General features: G+C 61.5%; 1 protein-coding gene across 4 annotated transcripts in view; it reads left to right on the top strand.

Annotated features, from left to right (window-relative positions):
• Positions 1–15,623, top strand: part of SCUBE1 (signal peptide, CUB domain and EGF like domain containing 1) — a 131,956-nt gene that overhangs the window by 36,800 nt on the left and 79,533 nt on the right. For all 4 annotated transcript variants that reach the window (XM_045465795.1, XM_045465794.1, XM_045465793.1 and 1 more), the window contains one exon: positions 14,265–14,399. In XM_045465795.1, the coding sequence (XP_045321751.1) occupies positions 14,265–14,399 (135 nt within the window). The remainder of the gene's footprint in view (positions 1–14,264; positions 14,400–15,623) is intronic.

The raw sequence follows: 15,623 nt of genomic DNA, 5'->3' as shown, positions 1-15,623 counted from the left end.
CTCCCGCAGTGGTGGCACTGCCCTGGCTCAGTGGGAGGGCAGGGCCGGCAGGAGTGAGAGCCCTGCTCTCTGCAGAGCACAAGGGGGGTGCTGGAGCACTGTTTGGAACCCCTAGCCTGGCTGTGGTGTCAGAGCCCTTCCTTACCCTCCAGCATCTTGTGATTCGATGACTCAGTGGCACGGCATGTCCTCGAGGACAGGGGTTGAGCCCACTGCTGTGTCCTCCCGGCCTCTGCCAGACGCAGCCCCTGTCCGTCTCTCTCTCTGATTTTCCCAGAACTGGCATCTCCAGCCGGCCAAACAGCTTTCATTCCCCTAAACACACCGCCCCATCCTGCCCAGCAGCATCCTTGCACCGATGCACCTTGTCTGTCCCCGGACAGAGCCCGCCAAGTCCATAAGCAGATGTCCCTTCTGCCCGAACCGCCCTTCCCCCTGCTCTTTACGGATGCAGGGCTGACTCCCACTTGTCCCTCAGGACTCGGCTTGGGCCTCAGGCCCTCCCGAAGTTACACACTCCTCCCGTGGGCGCCTACAGTCCCCAGGCTTGTCACGGGACCTCTCTGGGGCCTCCCCTAATGCCTCAGGAGGCCCCTGGAGGGCGAGACTCCGGCACGACTCTGCTCTTTTCCCCAGGCCCAGCACAGGCTCATTTGTGGGATGGGGGGACGGCAGGTGGCTGGAGACGGGACGGAATGTTTGATTCTGACCATCCAGAGGAGCACGATTTGATCGTGGTGGGTGCACAAGCCTGCCACGGGGGCAGAGCATCAGTGCGCTCAGAGCTGCAGAGATCTGCTGCGGAGGTGTCCCCCGCAGCCCGTGGGACTGCAGCGCCCTGTGTCCCCAACCCCACGCCCAGCCCCTGCTGGTCTCTGTTCCAGACGAGGGGAGATGGGGACCTGGGAGTTGACACATGGAGCCTGGCTCCCAGCTCCCTTCCTAGCAGCGTGTTGGGGGGCAGCTGTCCGCTGTCACTCCAGGGAGGGGGCTACAGAAATGCTGCGAGGTGGTCTGTGTGAGAGCACAGGGGCGCCCAGCAGGCCTCAGGAGCTGCGCTGTCTTCTCCTCCTTCCTGCGCTCCCTCTGGCTGGGGGGCCAGGGCAGGGACCGCATCACTGTATGAGGCCAACCTTCCCGTTGGTAGGACCCGGCTGAAATCGATCGTCACTCCCCCCGTGCCAGCCCCACCGTTGACCAAGTCTTGATTTGGGAGCCTGGGGAAGAGGTCCTGCTCTGTCCCAGGGCAGAACATGCCAAGTCCATAAACAGCAAAGAAAAACGCCCAGTTGCAGAGGACGCGACGGGCCGGCAGACGCTTTCCTCCATCTTGTTTGTGGCCTATGTGCCAGGGGCTCGGTCAGAGTCTGAGCAATAAACAAAAACTAAGGGTCCTGTGAAGACTCTCTAAAAATACTCTACCAACCAAAACAGACATCCCAAACCAGAGATGCGCCATGTGCCTAAAAGGGGGCATCAGTCAACACGTGTGAGTGTCCCAGAACCTCCAGAACCTCTGCCAACCACCTTGCTTACTTTGGAGCCGCCTGGGCCCTCGCCGGGGCTTGGGGTCACCCTGGACGTTTGTTGAGCCTGACTGCCTCTGGACAGATGTTGCCGTGACCCTGCTCGCCCGGCACCACAGGCCTGGCCCCGTGTTTACGGTGGCCGCTAGCCAGCCCCGTGTATTGCCGGCTCCACCATCCCTCCCTGTCACCCGTCTCGTCCCAACCGCGTGTGGCTGGAAATAGACCGGCTAGTAGAGACGCCCTGTGCCCAGCTGTGACGCCTGCTTGTGGGACGTGGGGAGCCACGGCAGCCACCCAGCTGCTCGGCCGGGGTCTTCAGCAGCCTCCTGGGCTGCCTTAACAGGGGGAAGAGGGTCCCATCCCACAGCCGACTTTCCCTCCCCTGGCGCACCCGCTCATTGGCCGCCGAGGGGCCAGACGCCCGTGCAGTCATTTGGGACAAGCTTTAGCGGAGGTCCCCCCTGAGTGGGGTCTTCCTGGGGCCCCTGTTGCCGCCGGGGAGTCGCCGCCTCGGCCTGGCAGCCAGCCCCTCGTGGCCTGGGCTCCCCCTGCCATGCCAACCAGCCGTGCCTTTGCTCCGCGTGCATATTGAGCCTGTCCCGGGGCGCCTCGCAGCCCTGGGCTCCCCCTGCCCCAGGGGCCGGCGCTCTCTCTTCCTGTCCCAAGCACTCCATTTTGGCCTTCAGGGGACTCGCCTCCCACCCCGCGTTCGAACTGAGGAGTCACAGTGGCCCTCACGCAGGGCTGAGAAGTTCTGTTCACGCAGCCGTCTTCCGCCTGTGTGCCGATTACACAGAAATGTTAAGGGAGTACAGACTGCACGGAAGGTAACCCCCACAAGCTCCCCACCCGCCCCGCTCTGCGGTCTTCGCGTCCCCGGGTTCTTGCCCGTGTCGTCTGCATGCAGCCCTGACTTTCCGCGGTTACGATCACGCACGGGTGTTTTTAGGCTGCTTTCCCGGTGTTCTGTCAGAACTTTCCTCGCTGTTGACGCGTAATCATGTGGCCAAGAGGTGGGACCGTAATCAAAGCCCGGGATGTGGGAGCCTGGCAGCCTGTGGGCGCTGAGAGCCACTGCTGCTGTGGCGGGCTGGTTAGAAACGCCTGGGAGGAAGGATCTGTGATCTCTGGGTCCAAAGATGCCTCCTGAGTGCCCTTATCTGCCAGGTCAGGGGGTCCTGAGATGATTTTCGTGGCGTAAGTAATGCTAAACCAAGTATGGGACGCAGCTCACCCCACCGGGACTGAGTGACAGGGCACCGGGTGGCGGGTAGAGATGGGGTGAGGGGAGGAGGCGTAACAGGTGCAAAGCCTAGAGGTGGGAGAGGCCTAGCCAGGCAGGAGAGTGGGCTCGGAGTACGGTGACACGTAAGAGGGTAGTTTCCGTCGGCTAAACGCCCGAGACCTGGAGATTTGTGTCTGCAGGTTCAAGCACGTCAGGGGTCCCCTTCAGCTGCGTGTCGGGCACATCCCAGACTCAAGCCTGCCTCCCGGCCCCCCTTCCACAGCCACCGGGGCCCCACCCGGGGCTGCTGCAGCCGCACACGCGCACACACACACACGTGCACTCACGCACACGTGCATCCCACCACATCCCACCACCGAGCACATCTTTTCCCCGTGCTTGTCCGCACGCGGCAGAGAGAGAGAGAGACCCCTCCGCCTGTCAGTGTGGCCTCTGAGCCCTCTCACACGCGCTCTTTTCCCCTGCAGCCCTCCGCCCCAGCCCCCCACCCACCCCCACCGTAGTTAATCCCTCCTGATTCCCCCACCTCTCTCTCCCTGGCCGGGCAGCTCCCTGAGGGCAGGCCTTGCCTTGGCGTTCACCGCGCCCTCATTGAGTGAGGGCGTGAACGAATGGACACACGGGGCTGATCACGGAAGGCTCTCTGCGGGAAGACGTGGGCAGTAGGAAGGGACTTCGGAAGAGGCAGCGGCTGGCGCAGGCGGGCTCCAAGGGGCAAAACCAGCAGATTAAGGGCATCCCGTGGGGAGGGATGAGAAGCGAAAAGCTGGCAGTCTCTGGCCGGGACTCCGCCTCTGGGAATCCATCTGAAGAAAAGACACCCTAAAACGGAAAGGGCTCTACGTGCCCTGTGCCCCTCGTGGGGGAGTTTACTGACGGGGTCCGGAACAGAGACAAGTGCACCAAGTGGTTGGGCGGGGGTCTCCTGCCGGCTGGACAGGCAGCCGGTGAGGAGGGCACCGGGGATGAGCCCCGGAAAGTGCTGCTTTCAGTGAAGGGTGAACGAGCAGGTCACATACAGAGAGACCCGTTTGCACTAGGAGAACATCGGCCCACGAGAAAAGACAGAAACAAAAGAGATGCCTACGGTTATGGTCGTAGCCAGAGCACAGGACTGTTGACCCGTTTTTTTCCCACTGTTTTTCAGAATCCCTTGTAAATTCAAAATCTTAAATAGTTTTGTTGGACAAGTGATAGGGAGCCGTGCTGCGTGTCTTGAGGGGAGAAGGGCCACAAATGGGCTAGAAAGGGTGGGCTTGGCCACGGGGAGCCGTGGTGGTCTCCCAGCACGTCAGCCACCCTCGGTGCCCCCTTTTCCGGGGAGCCCCTTGGTGCCCACACTCACCCCTCCACGTCCGCCCCCTTACAGCCCCTCTGCCATTTTCTTAAGTCGGCACAGAACCTTTTCCCATCCCGTTGTAGCTCCATGGCCCACCCAGGGCCTGTCAGCAAAGGACCACTTAGTGTGGGAAGGAACCAACTAGTCCACAGCAGGCCCAGTTAAGGCACCGTGGCCGTTCAGGGGCGGGAGCCCGCGGGGCCTGGGGGCCCCACCTTCACGGAGAACTTCCGGCGGTGCTGACACTCGTGGGGAGGGCACTGGCTTTTATACTCAACAGCTTTGAATAAAGCGGAAGAAACCGTAGAGTTTAATCGGGAAGAATTGGTCCAGAATTCCAAGCAGTACCGAGGCTGGGAAGCGCATGCCGGGAGCAAGTCACGTGCCGTGGCCAGCGTCCGGCCGGAAGGACTGTGTCAGCCGGGTGGCCTCGGGAGCTCCGGGGCCCTCCTGGGTCCGGCGGGCCGGGCGTGTGCCCGGCCCGCCCCGCGCGCGGGCCCGAGGGGGAACTAACCGCATCCAGCGGGGCCTGTTTTATTTCTGAGGATGTTCACGAAGAATCCGTCAGAGCCTTTCCCCTTTCTTTTCTCACGGCTTCTCCCTTTGGTTCCGGGATTTGTTTGTTTGGGTTTCCTCCCCTTCCCCCTTCCCAGTCCTCTGTTCTCCTCCCCATCAAAAGAAGTTTTTAAAACCCGAGTGCCTCCCACAGACGTCCGGCCAGGATCGCGTTCACAGCTGGGCTGTCAGAGGCCCGAGGCTGCAGGGATGAAAGTGTCCAGTTCCCATCCTGGCACCGGCGCGCGCGTGTTGTGACCAAGGGCGGGCCGTTCGCCGCTCGAAGCTCCCGGTTATGACGCTCCCGCTGCCTCGGGCTGAGGCCCTGGGTGAGACGCTGTCACGAGCGCGCCTGGCACCGAGCAGGAGCTCAGGGCACACGGCTCCCCTGCCGCCTCCTGCAGCCCCCTCTCCCGCCCGTGCTTGAGACGTTAAAGGAAGAGCCGGTCTTGCCGTGGCGGTGTGGCGGAGGCCAGGGCGGCGTCCCTCAGGAGCGCGTCCCGCCGCCTCCAAACCCCCGTCCCCTCTACCTGCTTCTTAAAGCGCTGCCCACTTAGAACGGCTTTTCTCTGGCCGAAGACGTTTGTCCTGTACCGCTGAAGGCACTGGCGAGGGAGGAGGACACCGGACGCTGTGGGCAGGGCTGACGTGGCAAGAGCCCTGTGTGGCTTCACTCGTTCACTGAGCACCAAAGCTCACAGGCCGCCGGCATCTGAGGACGTCCGCTCCTCCTCCACCCCGATCCCATCCCCCCCGACGGGGCTCACTCCCAGGCAAGGCTGACGCGGGTGAATAAACGAGCACAGCTCTTCTCTGACCAGCCCTCACTCGCCCTCCCTACGGGCCCGCAGCCTCTGCCCCCCGGGACCCCCCCGGGCCAGCACTCAGGCTTCTCACTCACCCAGAGCTCCTTCCTTGGCTGGATCCGGGAACTGGGTGTCGCCAGGCAGCCCCTCCGGGGCCACACAGGGCAGCCCTTGTGGGACAGGCCGAGAACCAGGGCCTCCGGGCCAGAGCCACCGCCCCCAGCCATGTTTTGTAGTTGTCAGTCAGTCACTCAGCCCACGGACGGACGTGGCTTAAGTGCCTCAGGCACTATGTCAAACCCTGAGATACAGCAACACTCGAGACAGCCATGGTCCTCCCTCTCGAGGACTCTGCATTCCCTGGGGAGAGAGCAACACAGGCAGAGGTGTTTCCCCAGGCGTGGACGGAGCAGTTCGCTTGGGCCTCGCCGGCCAGAGAGGGGAGTTTGTGTTTTATTCGAAGCCGACGAGGAATCCTTTGGAGGCTTTCACGCAGGGGATAGCACGGCTGGTTGACACTCTCCAGGGTGGTTTAGCGGGGTGGTGAGACCAGGGTGGAAGGAGGGAGACCTGGGATGCCACCGCTGTAATCCAGGCCGGAGAGGAGGGGAGCTGGACCCGGCCACCTGAGGGGAGGGGGCGGGGAGCTGGATCTGCAGGCAAAGCTGAGGACCACACCTGCTAAGGGCTTAGAGGTGGGGGGCAGGGAAGGGAGGGCTCCAGGATGACAGAAGCCGCCGTGAGCTGTGCTGCCATTGGCCGAGATGGGGAAGGCTGAGGGCGGGGCCAGGCTTCGCTCTGTCCTGTGCCGTTCTCACAGGAGGTCAGATTAGGAGTCCAGCAAGGGCCGTGTTAGGTTTGTCGTGGCTTTGGACATCTGGGTCAGCCGTTGATATCTCAGCCTGAGGACAGTGGAGCAAGCAGGCCTAGAGGTCTTAGCGGCATTGGCAAATAGGCGGCCGTTAAAGCCGTGGGACAGGGTGACGTCTCCCGAGATCGGAGCCCAAGAGGAGCGCAGGCCTCGTGGACCTGGGCCCCACAGGGGCACAGCGCCCAGGGCACGGTGCTCCCAAGGCTGCTTTACAGGAGGTTGTGCCCACAGAATGCAAACATGTTTGCCAACCATATGTCTGGTAAGGGTCTAGTATCTGCGACACACAAAGAACCCTCAGAACTCAACAGTAGAAAGACAACCCCGTGTAAAAGTGGGCAAGGGATTTGAATAGACACTGCTCCAGAAAGGATGTACCAACGGACGGCAAGCACGTGGAAAGGTGCTCGGCATCATTAGGGAAACGCGAGTCAAAGCCACGATAAGGTGCCATGTCACACCCACCAGGATGGCTATCATTTTAAAAAATGGAAAACAGGAAGTGTTGGCAAGGACCTGGAGACATTGGAACCCTCATATTTTGCCGATGGGAACGTGGAATGGTGCCACCACCGTGGGAAGCAGTGTGACAGCGCCTCCAGAAGTGAAACGTGGAATCACCTTATGACCCGATGATGCCGCGCCTAGGTACCCACCCGAGAGAGTTTAAACGTGTCCACTCAAAGGCTCGTACGTGACGTTCACAGCAGCGTGTGTCCTAACAGCTAAGGAGGGGGAGACCACCCAGACGTCCCGCAGCTGGTGGACGGGTAGACAAAACGTGGTCTATCCGTACGATAGAATATTATTCAGGCATAAGAACGAATGACGTGTGCTCCGCCGTGGGAGAACCTTGAAGACGTCATGGGGTGTCAGAGAAGCCAGACGCGGAGGACGCACGCTGTATGGCCCCAGTGGTATGAAAGGTCCAGAACAGGCACGTTCGTAGAGTCAGAAAGTAAACTAATGGTTGCCGGGGGCTGGGGGAGGGGAGAATTGGGATTGACTGATAATGGGCACAGGGCGTCTCTTTGGGGTGGTGGGAAACGTTCTGGAATTAGATCTTGGTGATGTTCACACCACCTCGTGAATGTGCCAAGAACCACTGACCCGTCCTCCTTAAGGTGGTGAATTTTATGTAACGTGAGTCGTATCTCAATGAACGAAGACTGAGGTGGCACGTGCAGAGGCCGGGGCCTGTCCCACAGCCCGAGCAGGCCACACACGTGGCTCTGAGTCCAGTTCTGAGCCAACGTGAAGCCCCTGATAGACTGCGGTCCCCCAGACAAGGGTGACAGGGTGGTGAGCTAGCCAGAACCTGTGTCAGGAGGGAGCAGTTCCGGAAGCTGAAGCTGCTGTGCTGAGGCCACACTGGGGGCTCCCTTGGACGCAGCTTGTTGTCACTTTCCGGTGTGGCAGGGACCTGACCATCCCCTGGGGCACGTTCACACCTGTGATTCCCCGAAGCCCTGGCAGCGGCTTTGTTCAACGGTTGTTAACGTTCACTGGTGGTGTGTGTGTGCCAGGCACCGAGCCGAGTCCTTCGCTGCATTAGTTCCTTTAGTTCCCCAGACAACTTAAGGTGCCTGTTATCCCCGTTTTGTGAAGAAGCAGACCAAGGCCCGAAAGGGGTAAGTGACGTGCCCAAGGTCACGCAGCAAGTTACTCACCGAGTCTTACACCCCAGCTGGTGTGACCCGGTAGGGCAGGAGTTAGAACCCGTGGGCAGCGGTCCCAGGGAGACATCGCGGAGACAGCGTCAAGAGAGCGGTCCTCAGTCGGCCCAGGCAGCAACCTCCAGGCCCAACCCAGGGGGCTGAGGGTCAGAGCAGGGCTACAGTGGGGGACCGTGTGTCTTCTGCATACGGCTGACCTGCTTAAGAGTCAGGCCCCCCAGAGAAGGCCCAGCTGATGCCCAGACCAGGAAGCGGAGAGGTCCCGGGAGGCCCCGTCACACCTCCCCCCTGCCTCTGCCAGCACCTCTGACAGCTCAGGGAATGTTCTGGATCTGGCAGAACCCAGGCCTCAAAGCTCTGAGACCCGTGTGTATTTTACCCGAAATCTAATCCATCTGGTTCTCATTTATTTACACTTAACTCATCAAATGCAATTTTGCAAGAGCCGCTCGATGGCCAAGAGGCTTTTGTGCCTAAGCCTCCCTTCTGACAGGGGCCAGGGGAGGGTTGGGGCCTCAGCCCTCAGGGACCAGGAGGGAGCTCTCAGGGTTGGAGGTCAAGTTCGGTTCCTGCGATGGGCCGGGGCCTCTGCCTCTGTCCTCGGACCCTCGGTGGGACCTGTGGTGCCGGGGCCAGGCACGGGGTCTGACACATAGTAGGCCCTTGGCAGCCACGAGAACACGGGTGGGGCCCGGGCAGAACACAGAGTCTCTGTTTCGAGTCGTGAAATGTTCGTGGGAAACACAAAGCAAGCAAAACTGGGTCCAGAAGTAATTTTTAGTTATTATAAATAACTGCAAACCTGGATTCTTGGTCCAAAGGAGGACAAACAGCCAGCTATTAATAAAAATAAACAGACCTCATGGGCAAACCGCAGCCCTGCCTGCAGAGGCCTTTCGGAACCAGATCAACCTACAGCCTGTGGGCGTCGGCTAGAGAGCAGCCGCCCATGAGCCTGTCTCAGACGCAGCACTCTCGTGCTCGGGACCGGCGGGCCCACCGAGCAGACATGGGCCGGAGAGCCAGCTGAGGGCTGTCTCCCCCCGACCCCAGCACCCAGACCTCCCGTCAGGCGCTACGGTGTAAGGTGGGGGCACCTGACCCCAGAGACCCCGCTCGGACTCTGTCTTTGGTGCCGAGGTGCCCTGGCCTCTTCCGACTAGAACTGGTCACAGTGGCCGCTGGGATTGGGAGGGGAGGCTGGGGGCCCGGAGGCCTAGGAGAAGCACACAGACTGTGCCTTCGGGCAGGAGTTGAGGCCCGACCCAGGGCTGTGGCACAGTAGTGGAGGCAAAACAGACGGGCAGGGCGGTGAGGAAGTCGGCATCCTTGGTGACTGCTCGGGTGGTGGGAGGGACAGAAGGGGGCTGCTCAGGCCAGGGGAGGTGGGCGGGGGTAAGGCAGGGCTGGAGTGAAGCCCCTCTTGGCACCCTGGTCTGCCTCCCACCTTCGGTCCTCCCTCAGCCGTTGGCTGGACGAGTGAGTGCTCACCGTACCCCCAGACGCTGGGCCTCAGGCTGGGGAGCAGCCTACACAGAGCGGCGGCCCCATGTCTTATCCCAGACTGCACTGGGATGGTCCGTTTCTGAGGGTGTCCCTCAGCCCCGCCAGCCAAGGGCCCCCTGCCGCCGTGGCCAGCCGCGGCTCAGTGTCCCCTCCCCTCCCCTCCCAGCACCCTTCGCCTGCTGCCCCCACCCCAGCCCAAAAGAGTCAGGGGCTCTACCAGTCCCAGTGGCACAGAGGTGTGTTTGTGTGTTAAGGCGGGGGGCTGGGGGGCGGGAATGGAAGGGTGCTGCAGGCTGGGGCCTTCCAGAGAGTGACCCGGCCGGGGCAGGCAGCCCCTGACAGAGGGCCACCCGAGACCCTCGCAGCGCTGCGGCTGCTGGGGTCGTTCCTGCACAGTATAGTTATCAGCTCTTCCATTGCCGGTTAAAAGAGTTTCCCACTAGGAGCCTCAGGTCTGCCCCCAAACCCACAGGGCCTCCTCTCTGCTTTATCGCAAAGTCCTCGGGCCAGGGCGCTCCCTGCCTTCTGGGAACATTCCACTGTGGCCGCAAAAGCAGATGAAGGACCATGAGCTGCCGGCAGGATTCAGAGGCAGAGCAGCCCCTGTATCCCACCCAGAGCCCACTCAGGCGTCGTGCAGCCTGGATCGGAAACAGGCTTGCTCAGGGCCCTCACTGCACGCAGCAGGCTCAGCCTCTGCCCAAGGCCATGGCGGTGGCGCTACTGTGGCTTGTCGGGCTGCGCAGACATCTTCCCCGAGGACTGTCCCCTCCCCCGGCAGCACCGGTGAGAACGGGGGTCAGGGGGACCCGGACAGAGCCGGGGTTTATGAGGGCCCTTGGGGTCTCCTTGATGGGGGGGGGGGGGGGGGTGTAGGCTGCACAGCTTCCAGAACTCCTCCTCTGCCCGAGCGGTCGCGGGCCCTTCCCCATCTGTGCCCTGCCACGCCCCTTTGGCAAGAGTCGGGCTGCGACACCTCTTCCTCCCCTGGCCTCGGGTCACAGACCTCCCTGCCGCCCCCGGCCCGGCCCTCCATGAAGCCTCCCGCCTCTGCTCAGGTCCAGTACGGCAGCAGCTGGGTTCACTGTGGTGCCCTGGTGGCCCTTGGGGAGCGTGGCACGTAGTAGGCGCCCAGTGTTTGTGGAGGGAACTGATGAACGAAAACCTGTTGGGTGGTTCTCAAAGGCAAGAACTTCCGTCTGGACAAGGAGGGAGAGGGCATCCCAGGAGGAGGTGGGTGTGATCACAGGAAGGCAAGCGTGAACAGGGGGCTGTTCCGAGAACAGCGGAGATAAGTGCAGCTGCGGGGAGCCCCCTCCGTGTGCCCAGAAGGAACCGGGACAGCACGCCGCTCCAGGGGACTGGCCTTTGTGGGCCGCGAGCTCCCCATCGGTGGCGAGTGCAGGCACACGTGTGCCATTCGGTTCTTCCTGCAGGCTCTTGAGCACCCGCCCGGTCTGACCGTCAGCGGGGCGCAGGGATATAAAGACTCAGGGCTCTCTTCAGCCCAGAGCAGAGACAGGACGACCGAGCCCGAGGTCCGGGGCAGAGCAAGCCCGGGCACAGGGGACGAGCACAGTCTTCCGGGCGCCGGGAAGACTTCAGAGAGGAGGAGCGTCGGAGACATGAGCGTGTAAGGTCGGGGGTGGTGTGTTAAGCAGAACTTCTCGGGGAACCGGCTCTCGTCGCCGTGATTGGGCTTGAGGCGTCCTCGTCGAGAGAAACCAGATCGCAGGAGAGCGGGGAGAGGCCAGAGCCAGAGCTCCCACATGTAGGCTCCCTCCTTGCCCCGCAGGACCTCTCACGACAGAGTTTTCTAAGTCCTGAGGGGGCCAAGGAACAATGTGTGCTGGGCTTGCCCCCATCAGGAGGGCCCAGGGGCCGAGTGTCTCCCATAGTGCTGTGCTAGGCCTGGCCAGGGCCTCTAGGTGAACCCAGTCTGCCCGAGGCCGGTGGGTGGCCGACCCACGGCCCCAGCTCCTCCAGCTGGTGCCTCTTCAGACTTGACTGTGAGCCCCGCGTGGAGGGCTGAGCCACGGGGGTGTGAGGGGCATGAGGTGGGCATCAGGCCCCCGATCCAGCCCTTAGAGAAGCTGGTGACGGCCGCAGGCTCCCCAAAGGGATTGTGAGGCTGTGGTTTCCTGCCCGGCTCGAGGGAGGCCTGTGTTGGGACCGCAGTGGAAAAAGGGCGCAGAGGGGGCCGCCCCCTTCCCTCCCTGCTTAATCTTGGGGCTTTGTCATTTAGGAGCGGGGAAAAGAAATGTTTACACGGCCTTGCATTTGTTTCAAATTATTCATCAGTGTTTGAGAGTCATTGTTCCCTGCTAGTGTAAACAGCGCTGTCCCAAGGCACAGCCACTCTGCCAGCTCCCTGAACTTCTGTAGATGCGTGCAGTATTAACCGCCCTCGGGCTCCTGGCTTCCAGTGAAGGGAGATGGGCCGGGCCAGGCGGGGGGCTCCAGGGAGCTCAGTGCTTTCTCGCCACCAGTGCAGCATTTGAGGGCCTGTATCTGGTTTGTTTTACCAACTGAACCTTTACTAGGGCTGGAGAAGCCAAGGTGCAGAGCAAAGAAGCTGAGAACCATGGGAAGAACAGCAAAGCATGTGATTTGAAGGGGGTCTGGACCGAGTCCCAGAAGCGGGTTTCGCTGTGATACGTGTGCCAGCACCGGGGTGCAAGTGCCTCAGTGGCGTGTCTTTGGGACAGAGACGGGACTAACCCCAGGTACGCTGGGACAGGCCCCGCGTTACCCACGGCAGGCTGGCTCCGGCGTTGCGCTTGCATCTGGGGTTCCCAAACACGTTCAAGGTGGCACCCCGCTCAGGCTCGCGTTAAGAGTAGCTGGCTCTTCGTAGCATTGGTCTCGACACACTTTCTGGCACGGCCAGCTGAGCGGCGGGGCAAAGCCACGTGCTCGGGAGGTGAACGGCGGGTCTAAGTCCTGCCTCTGCTCTGAGCAGCCGTGTGACTTTGCTCAGGTTACTTTGGTTCTCTGCGCCTCAGTGCCCTCACCTGTAGAGTGGAGGCCGTAACACAGCCTGTCGCTCAGGGTTGCCGCAGGGGTGGAGCGCGGGGATATTTGTGAGGCCCCGTGCCTGACGCATAAGGAGCCCTCGAGGCATGTCAGCTTCGCGTCGTTATCGGTAGGATGAACAGGACTCGGTCCCTGGCTTAGAGCTGCTCAGGGTCTAGTGCCGGCGAGGGACAGACCCCCAGAGGCGGCCACCCCTGGAGGGGAGGTGCCCCCCGCAAAGGGGGCACTGGCGGTGGCCCTTTAGGGAGCCATCAGTGAGTAAGACTCCGTTGAGTGGAGAAAGGTTTTCAGAATAACCCCTCTGTGTCATTTCCAGCTCCCCCGGGACCCTACTGTGTCTCCTCTCAGCAAGAGCCACCTTCCCCACTTCGGCTGTCACTTTTAGAGTTCAGAGTCCTGCCTCCCTCCGGGCTGCCACACAGCTGACGTTTGAGCTTGCTAGAGAATAATGGCCTGCCTCCGCATCGGCCTCGGAGGCAGCCATGTGGTCTCCTGGGTGGTGAAGCGACCTGTTGTCCCTAAGCCTCAGTAGGACCCAGCTGACCTAGCTCCAGGGCTCAGTCCTCTCCTGGTTCAGTGCAGGTCAGTCTTCTTGGTTCTTTACGTGTCCACATCCCTCTGCTTGCAGTACTGGAAGATGGCTGTGTGAAGGACAACTGCATTAAAAGCTTACGGCCAAAGTGTGTGTGTGTGTGTGTGTGTTGGGGGCCAGGGGATTGGCTAGAAGCGGCTGGTAGCTCACCTTGCCTTTGTGGTTTCATACATTTGCCTGTTAAAATGACGATACGGACACGGCACGTTAAGGTTTAAGAAGCCCATCTTGCGTTACACAAACTGACAGTGTAAGGGGTTATGACTTTGGTAATTGAAACACGCTGTTCTGTTCAAGCCCGGAACTCCATAAAGACTCTTTTCAGCCAATAGCCGCCTTTGTGCCAGCAGCCTCTGGTCAACGCCGAGTGTCAGCCCTGAGGTCTCTCTCTCCTAGAGAGCAGGAAAGACCGCTTAGAGGCCCTCTGCGGCCGTCTTGGTGGCCAGAGGTCAGGGCCTTTTAAAAAATTCCCCATTCTTAGACGTTTGAAATCCATTTGTGAGGCAGAAAGCAGGCTGCAGGGTCTCGTGTTACTGGTTGTAACTCTGAGGTAGGCTTGAAGACGGGGGGGACGGGAGAATTTGCTTGGCGAGGCTCCGTGGGTTGGGGAAGGGCAGTGCAGGCTGCAGTCTTCCCGGAGAGGGAGAGTCCAACAGGATCAGTGAGACCACGGTTTGGGAGTCGGACTATCAGGTGGGACCCGGGACAGGTGACTTGGCCCCTCTGGGCCTCGGTTTCCTCATCTAGCAAATGGGCTAATACCCGGATCTGATCTACAGGGCTGCCGTGAGGATGAAAGGAGTTAGTACGGGTCGGATACTTAGAAGAGCGACGGTCGCGTAGGTTACCGACAGTCAGCTGGCGTTACAAGCATCGTAACTACCTCTACGGAGTAACTCCGTGGAGTACCTTGGTAGAGTACAGCCCTGTGCAGTGTCTCTGCGGAGTACCTGGCCCCCTGCGGGGAGTAGCCGCGGGGTCCCCCTGTGGAGCGTCACCAGAGTGCTGCTGTGTGCAGGGCCTTCTGGGCAGCCTGGGAAGCTGGTCGCATCTCACTTCCGGCCCCAGGTGCGATTTCTCCCCTCCCCCTCTCCGTCTCTCCTTGCAGATGTGGACGAGTGTCAAGACAACAACGGTGGCTGCCAGCAGATCTGCGTCAATGCCATGGGCAGCTACGAGTGTCAGTGCCACAGTGGCTTTTTCCTCAGCGACAACCAGCATACCTGCATCCACCGCTCCAACGGTGAGTGTGGCCCGTGCTGACCAGGCACACGCCCCCGCCCGTAGAATCCGGCGGCCCCTGGAAACCCCCTTCTCCACATCTTGACTCCGGGGGCCTCAGGGTCAAGGTGGGGGGCGGGGGGCGGTTTGGTGGTGGCCTGAATGGCTGTTTTGTGCTTCTGGTGTCGGTTCTGCGCGGGGCTCCTCCCAGCTCCCGCCCACCGCCCGCTACACCGGGACTGCTGGTGTTCCTGGTGTTTTTATGTGGAGGCGAGGTGGGGCCACAAATGGGCAGATGTGACCAGAGAAGCTGTTTTCCTTTCTGGGCTGAAGGCCGGCTGTGGCCAGGAAGAGTGGGGCCCCATTCTCCATGGTCCCCTTCCCCAAGGTGGGCTGGAGGCCTGAGCAGGCCGAGTGCCAATTTCCTGGTCTCTGAACGTTCACCGGGTCACCAGCCAGCAGAGGGTCCCTGTGGTCAGGAGCCTGCCTCCCTCTGGTTGTTGGGTGGGATGGCAGGCCGGCCCGGGGCAGTACAGAGGGACTGGGGAGCACTGGCCAGCCGGAGTAACCTGCAGACAGCCCCAGGCTGGGACAGAGCCTGGCCTCCAGCCAAGCCTGGCAGTGAAGGCCCACAGTATCAGAGGAGGGGTGGTCAGAGTTTGGGCCCAGAGAAGCAGGACTGTGAGGTAGGACAGCTGGCCAGAAGGCAGGACCCACATGCATAGAGGAGAGGGGCTTTTAGGTAGAGGGAACAGCATTTGCAAAGGCACAGAGGCATATCTTGCTTAAGTTAATGGCAAGGTCTGGAATCTCGGGGCAGGCTGCGTGCTGCAATGGAGTGGGCTGAGGGCAGGGGCGGGGACCAGCGCTCCTGGGGCCCGGCCATCATGTGCGGTCAAGAGAGTAGATGGGGAAGGAGGCCAGGACAGCCGCCTGGCCCCGGCCTGAGCCCCTCCCCCATCGCTGACCCCTGACACGTCGGAGATACCGGAGGGGCCTCGAGGGGCCCCTATGAGGGCCCAGCCCGGGGTCCGTGGCACCAGCAGGAGACCAGGGAGTGGCTCACACTGAAACGTGGGGACAGAAGGGCAGGCCCCGGGCTCCGGCGCAGCCTGCCGGGCACGACTCCGGTGCTGCCGCTCCCTGGCGGTGAGCCGAGAACCTCAGCCTCCTTGTCCACAGGGTGGAGATGTGGTGGTGCCCCGCCAGGCTCTCCGGAAGGGGGGCCGAGACCCTGCGTGTGCAG

The sequence above is a fragment of the Leopardus geoffroyi genome, chromosome B4 (genome assembly GCF_018350155.1).
Source record: "Leopardus geoffroyi isolate Oge1 chromosome B4, O.geoffroyi_Oge1_pat1.0, whole genome shotgun sequence".
NCBI classification, from domain to species: domain Eukaryota; kingdom Metazoa; phylum Chordata; class Mammalia; order Carnivora; family Felidae; genus Leopardus; species Leopardus geoffroyi.
This window is presented reverse-complemented; position numbering and strand designations above follow the sequence as displayed.